The sequence below is a fragment of the Pygoscelis adeliae genome, unplaced genomic scaffold (assembly GCF_000699105.1).
Source record: "Pygoscelis adeliae isolate BGI_AS28 unplaced genomic scaffold, ASM69910v1 Scaffold766, whole genome shotgun sequence".
Taxonomy (NCBI): Eukaryota; Metazoa; Chordata; class Aves; order Sphenisciformes; family Spheniscidae; genus Pygoscelis; species Pygoscelis adeliae.
In genome coordinates, this window is record NW_008825008.1 from 60544 (window position 1) to 68000 (window position 7457).

At 55.4% G+C, this 7457-nt stretch overlaps 1 protein-coding gene across 1 annotated transcript in view; it reads right to left on the reverse strand.

The window, feature by feature from the left end:
• Positions 1-2234: 2234 nt before the first annotated feature.
• Positions 2235-7457, reverse strand: part of NSD1 (nuclear receptor binding SET domain protein 1) — a 45329-nt gene continuing 40106 nt past the window's right edge. The window contains exon 22 of the mRNA XM_009326221.1: positions 2235-7457. This exon is cut by the window's right edge and continues 525 nt beyond it. Coding sequence (XP_009324496.1) covers positions 5632-7457 — 1826 coding nt within the window. The 3' untranslated portion in view covers positions 2235-5631.

A 7457-nucleotide genomic window follows, 5' to 3' on the forward strand; every position in this document is an offset into this window, starting at 1 on the left:
GTGGCTCCACTCGCTCCCTACGCCCACGGGGCCCACTGGCACGCTGGTTTGAGTCTCAAAACCATCACAAATCGAAGGAACCGAGTCACGCCTCGTCCTGTTTCTGTCACACGTGCCGAAGCCCGGCCCCAGCTATCAGGGGACAGGATTCAGCCAGCGAAGAAAACTCCAGCCCGCGGGGCTAGGAGCCGTCAGTTGAGGCAGCCCTACTGTGCTAAGCTGCCGAACGGTTTACAATAGCACCACAATAGCCCAAGTGCTTCGCCAAGGGCAAACTGATTAAAACTTTACCTTGAAATAGGACATAGCAACACCCATTTCTCAGATTTCCCTAGGAGGTAGATTCAGTGCTGTAGGGACTGTCCATCACTGCCACTTCTCTAGCCCAAGCTCATGCCGTCTCCCTGCACCGGACTTGGCTTAGATTGCTTTTGGAGGACCCGGAGCAGAAATCTTGCCTTTTCCCACACCCCGCTAAGCCAGGGCACTGCCACCCCGCAGGCCAGACTTCCGCTGAAGCCAGGCAAGCGGCGGAGCGGTCCCCAAGCTCCAGCATCCCGTCTCCCAGGCCCTGGGAGCTCCGAGCACCCATCAGCCTGGCCGTGCTGCTGCAAGAGGTACAGCCTCGGCTGCAAATGCTGCCACCGGCGTAATCGCTATCACAGGGGAGTAATTAGCGCGGACAAAGCCCGGGCGATCAAGCACAGCACGAGCCCTCACCGGCCCCCCCTGTACTTTCAGAGTAGCTGCACGATTTGCCACTTTGCTTTAACACTCACTGGCTGGCAGAGGCTGAAAGCCTCATCAGTAATTTAGGGCAAAGCACATTACAAGCAGGTTACAATTACGGTTATTCCAAACATCAAGCAAAATCAGAGGTTAAGGCTGAAATTAAAAATAAACAGAAGGTGTTGAAGGTCTGAGGTTTCTCAAACTCCCCCCGCCCTGCCGCAGCGCTGGCCGCGGCGTTCAGGTAGGAGCAGCGCACATCCACGGCGTGTTCAGGTTAAACCGCTGCCGAGATGCATCAGGGTTAGGGCTGCTTTTTCTTCCTTTTTTTTCTGTGAAACCGAGCTGAAGCTCTTCTAGCACTCTCAGTCTGCATCGTCTCACCTTAGTACGTTGCTATCCTTTAGATTCAACCGTATCTCTCATCTCCTGAATTTTAACTACAGCCACACCTTCAAAGCAAAGCCTGTGCCTGTGGGGGGTTTAACCCTGAATTATAACGCATGCTCCCACAGTACCACCTGGATACTTTGTGCATTGAAGTGAATCTGGTTCTTGTGGGGTTTTTTTGTTAAATAGGAGAAGTTTTAACTTGAGAACAGCAATAAAGCAAGCTGCCATGAGCTAGTTAGCATCTGAAGATGCGCAGTAGGGGATTATCCCTTACAGTGGTCGCTTTTCTGCTAGATTCACCAGAGCCCTGGCTGACAGCGGGCGCCAGCCCAGTGAGCTGGTGCAGACGGGACGAGTCACGCAGGATGGCGGCCAGTGCCCGCTCCCCTCCTGCCCACGTGTCCCACAGGCCCTGCGGTGGCTCCTCCTCTGCAACCCTCCTCCCTGGCTTGGGCAGGCAGATCGTGCCCACCTGAGTCCCTGACCACGCCATCACCCCTCACCACAGCTCCTCCATCGCCAAAGGTCAACTGGGACTCTCCTGCCCGCCATGGAAACCCACTACTGAAGTGGGTCCCACCGTTGGGACAGAGGCTGCGGCTGGTGACCCCAGCCCACTGCTCCCAGCAGGGGCAGCCAGGCCATCCTGACAGCAAGCATGTTGGTCGGTGAAGCATTTGTTACGGGAGCAAGTCTTTCAGCCCCTTCAGAACTGGGAAGGGGGAGCCATTCCTACAAGTGGGAATGGACCCATGAGCCTGGGAAGTTCCCGTGAGTCTCCCTGAAATGGCAAGGAAAGGGGCACAGCTCAGAGCAGAAATAACAATTAACCTTAATTCTGCTTCTACAACTCTCCACAACAGTGGATCAACAGAAGAGTCACCTCTCTCCCACCTTGGGTGCAATTATGCCTGACCCAAGACTGTTAGTGGCTAGGTGACTGGATCCCTCCAATGCAGCAAAGAAGCACTGTGGCCTTGGCCATGAAGCCGCAGCAAAGCTGGCCGAGCTCCTTGGCAAGCTCCAGCCCAGCACAAGGGCTCGGGGAGGCCAGAGCAGCGCTGCAGCAGCCTCTCTCCTGCAGCAGCGGCCTGCCAGGGGTACGTGTTACCTGCCGCTTTCCTCTACGTTAAAAAACCCCAGTGATTCAAACTGGCTGAACTCTGAAGGCAGCAATGAACTGCAGAAAATGAACCCAACTACTTCGGTACAAGACACCTCCCTGTCCTCCTCCAAGGCAGTGCCACCAGCTGCCACCGACAGCCAGTCACCTCAAGTGCTGAAGAAGCCCACATTTCTTTTGTGAGGGTTGTGTTGCCCGGAGCTCTCTCCCAGCCCACGCTCACAGCCGACGAAAGCAGGCTGGGCAGGGAAGGGCTGCCAGGACCTATCTCCACACCTGGTCAGGCCTTGCCCATCATGCTGAGGTGATCCAGCACAGACAGCCATTCCTAACAGCACCACTAGTCCCTCTGCCAGCCCCACCTACATCTGAAAAGCCCTCCTGATCCGACAGAGCATTGCCCAGGGCCCAACGAGGGCGAGGAGGGAAGAGCAGCTTGCTGGCTTCCTCCTTCAATGACATTTCCAAACGCCAACTTTACTGAGCAGCCTCCCAGCTACGCGGAAGTCAACTTTCCAGCACGTAGCTGGAAGGTAGCAAGCCAGGAACCTGGATCCTCGTGGAAAAGGCATGAAGGGAGACAAGAAGAGGTGGGGTATGGTCAGATGCAAGGAATAAGGCTGTGGGTTTGAAATGCCATGCAACAGTTCAATCCACATTCACTGTTCAAAACAAGCTTTTGGGTGAGAGCCTGCTGTGTGAAAGGCTGCTACTGCCGTGAACCTCACCTTACTACGTGAGCACATGATTTATAGAAGTGATTTTTTTCAAACCTGCACTTACGAGAATTCGTTGAGAACTTCTCCATTTTACAGATTTAAAAAAGCCTGCACCAAAAATATTCACAGTTTATTTTTCATGAAACAAGTAACTAGTTAACACGTGACAATGCAAAGCGGAGGTGGACAGAGCAGTGCAGATACCTTTCTGGTTACAGCTGTAGCTGGCTGAGCGGCTGGCATGGAGGTAACCCTACTTACACAATCTACATGACTAAGTCCAGCTCATGGGAAGGCCTATAAATGTAAAATTCAAGATTTATTTTCCTTCTCACACATGATAAATACTTAGTATACTGAACCTCATTACCATTTTTTTTTATTTTGTTTAAAAAAGTTAATGAATGCCCTTAGATTATCTTCTCTCTCAATGGCTTTGAGGAGTTGTCCTGATTCCCTTTGTGCAGGAGTCACGCAGAAACATAAGCTGCTTGCATTTCCCCAGTTTCAGCAGCAAGCAGGAACTGACCTGCCAGTCTTCCCGGAAAAAAACAACATTAAACAGTAAGTTTCCATAAGCCATAAAGCTTTTCGAAGTCGCTAGCTATTCTACAAGGGATCTGAAATGATTTGGACTAGAGAAGAGATGCACCATAGCGCACTGGTAATGTCCCCTCGTGCCCAGCACACCCGGCCTTTACAGCAGGACGTTGTCTTGGGGTGCGTACATCAGGAAAGGAGAATGGATCGGGATTAGTCTCGGAACAAGTGTCTGCCTCCCTTCATAGAAAACCGCAAAGCGCATGACCGTCTGCTCTGGGAGCAGCAGGCACTTGCAAGCCAGGTGGGAACAAGGACCTGCTCCCACGTCGGAGGGAGAGGGTCAGCCTGAAACTGAACACTCCTTTTCCGGGGAAGGACCTGCGGATCTCCCTGGAAGGAGAAGGATACACTGGAGCTGCACAAGGGTCTGGCGGCGGGCACAGAGATCCGAGGCTGCGGCACCCGGATTGGCGGAGCTCAGGCAAACCACAGAGGTAATGTGTTGTGAGAGTGGGAGAGTGTGCTGGTCAGCAGCGCTTCCTTGGCAGGATACCAACCCCATCCAGCCCGGGCAGCGCCGCCCAGGGACGCCTGTCCTCCTCCTGCCTGCGAGGGTGGCGATGGTCGCAAGATGCCACTCCGCAGGTCCCTGGGACTCTACCGCTTGCCCTGCGAGTACCACGGCCAAGCAAACTTCTGCCTCAACGCTTGAGTAAACGGCTTTTGGCAGGCCTAGTCTGGACACCAGCCTGACGACCACCAGGTACTAAACATCTCCTTTAACTGGAAAAGGGAGAAGAGGAAAAAAGAAAGCCAGCCAGCTGCTGGAGCCCACCGTGTTCCAGTGTGAGAACTACTATTCAGTTGGAAGGACACACACGCGCGCACACACACACACGCACACCAACACAGTCCAGTTAATTCAAGTCTCCTTTGGTTGTAGAAGAGTTAAGCCAGAAGCTACCCAAGGGGAAGGTGTCGAGATGGGTCCCAATACAGCTACGGCACCCTTGCCTCCACGCTGTGTAGTGAACGGTACAGGCTTCACTCGCAGCTCGGCAGTGCATCCCGCTGCTGGGAAGACCAGGTGTGATGCGAACACGTCCTGAACACGTCTGAGGCAAGGGGAGAAAAGACTGCTCAGTCCGCTGGCTCACGGTGACGACAGAAGTCAAGAAGAGACTGGATGGAAATTTGAAAGGGAGCACCACCACCCTGCCAGGGTGGTGCTCAGCACCTTGGGGAAACCCACTCTGCCCTACTCTGCTATTGCTGCTTTATAGGTCACAATGTTTTCAAGTGCAGGAAACACTCCGCTTGCCCTGTGTTAAAGGCTTAAGACACAAGAATGAAAAAACTGCCAGATGGCTTCTTCCAAGATCTCTCTTTTCCCTGACCTCCTTCAGATTCCCCATTTCTCAGGTCTGGCCAGTCGCAGCTCTGTACAAAGGAGCCTGAATGGATATTGTCTATTGCTGGAGAAAACTGCACTGAGCAAGTGCAGTGGGCTCCTCTCCCAGCTCGGCTGGAGACGATACCTGTCCTTCAGTGAACCACGCACGCAGCACGTCCCAGAGAACATACGGACGAACCTCGCAAAGCAACACCCTGCAGGGATGGAGACCTGGGCAGATGACAGATAAACCCCTTCCCTGCTTCCACAGAGTCCGGCAAAGGTGTACACCTGACTGCTCACCACCTGATCCCCAAAACAACTCCAGTCCCAGGGCAGCCTGAGTGATCTGCTTCCTCTAAATACAGTAACAAGAGCGAGGCCCCTAGCTGTACCTGGGAACCCGCCTGCAAATCAGACCTGGAGCTCGAACACGCTGGATCAGTAATGTGACCATTTCAATGGAATTGGAGATTTTTTACCCAAAGTGGACTCTTTATTTCAGCTTTACCATTTGTAAAACGAAGAGAAAAAGGTCACGGATGCTCTCTCCCTTCGGCTGGGCCATACTCAGACTTAAATGAATGTCCTTGCTCATGTCACGAGAGAATATGGATGGGATGTGCATGGGTTAGGGGCTGGGCTCAGGGAAGTGAATAAAAAAAAACAAAACAAAGATCCCCCTCCCTAAACATTAAAAGACTGAAACCTGCCTCCCATATTCACCAACCTCACTTCGGCTCTGAGTCGGCCAACTCACGACAGACAGAATCCTGGTTACGGGCTAGCGCTGTGTTTTGTTCAGGCAAAGGGTCCTGCCCCCGAGGAGTCTGTGCTTTTCCACTCAGCCAAGAAATCTGGTCAATTGTCTCAATGTTCGTGACAAGCCACTGCATCTGCTCCGGGGGCACCGGCGCTTCCCTGGCCGGCCGAGGGGTCTGCTCAAACGCACGCAATCTCTCTGATGTCCAAGGGGTCTGCTCTGCGGGGGCTGAGGCCACTTCCCAGCCGGGCTGAAGGGTCGGCTCTGGTAGTTTCTCTGCTGTTCGGGGAGACTGCTCTGCAGGTGTCAGGGCTTTTGCAGTGGGCCAATGGGTTTGCTCATGCGTCTGTAGTTTCTCTGTAGGCCAAGGTACCTGTCCGACATGCGTTACCACCTTCCCAGCAGACCAAGAGATCTGCTCGCCAGCTAACATGGTCCTCTCTTTCTGCTGGGGACTCAGCTCCACAGCCGGGGCTCCTCTCTCCTTCGGCTGTGCATTCTGGTCAACGGGCCGCAGTGCCTTCTCCGACAGCAACAGCCTTGGAGCAGACGCAGCCGGAGGCTTGTCCAAGGCTTGAGGCCGAGGAGCCACAGCAGCAGCCAGCTTGTCCAATGCCTGAGGCCACGGGGCTGTAAGAGTGAGGGGCCTCTCCAAGAGCTGAGGCCAGGCCACCCCGGAGCCGAGAGCCTTCTCCGGAGGCAGGACCCGCAGGGCCCCGGAGTCAGCAGCCTTCTCCGGAGGCAGGGGCCGCAGCACCCCAGGGGCGAGCGCCTTCTGCGTGAGCGGGATCCGCAGGGCCCCCGAGCCAAGAGCCTTCTCTATGGGCAGGACATGCGGTGACCGGGAGCCAGGAGTCTTCTCCAGAGGGAGGGGCCGTGGCACCCCTAAGCTGGGAGCCTTCTCTGTGGGCAGGATCCGTGGCATCCCCGAGGCAGGAGCCTTCTCTGGAGGCAGGGGACGGGGTGCCCCAGAGCTGGGAGCCTTCTCCATGGCTGGGACCCGCACTGCCCCGGAGAAGGAAGCCTTCTCTGGAGGTGGGGGCCGTGGCACAGCTGATCCAGGACCCTTCTCCATGGGCAGGATCCGTGAGACCGGGGAGCTGGGGACTTTTTCAATGGGCAGAGGCCACAGCACCCCAGGACTGGGAGCCATCTCCAATGCTGGGACCTGTGACACCACAGAGCTGGGAGCCTTTTCCACAGACTGAGGCTGCGAACTCTGGGCAGAAGCTTTGTCCACCAGCTGAAGCTGATCGGCCGCAGGAGGCTCATCCACCGACTGGGACTGCAGGGTCCCCGCCGTGGCGAGAAGTCTGTCCGACAGTTGAGGATGCAGGCATTTTGTTGGGAACTCATCCAGCAGCTCAGGCTGCTGGGTCCTGGTGTCAATGAGAGACTTGTCCAATAACCCCAAAACCCCGGAGGCAGCAGGAGGCTCATCTGACAGCTGGAGCTGCAAGGCACCAGCAGTAACAAGCGACTCGTCCAACGACTGTGGGGTTCCTGGAGGAGATTTGCTCGGCAGATGAGGCTGCGAGGCATCACTGGAGGACTCATCCAGTGGCCACAGCACTGCGTTGGTGGGAGGTTTGTCAGGCTGCTGAGGCCTCAGCGCTACGATGACGGGTTGCTTCTCTGACTGCAGCCTTAGGGACAGAGCAGCCTGGGGCCTGTCCGACGGCTGCAGGCGGAGTGACAGGGTGGTGGGAGGTTTGTCCGAAGGCTGCAGCCGGAGTGAAAGGGTGGAGGGGGGGTTGTTGGATGGCTTCAGCCTCAGTGACAAGGGGGTGGGGG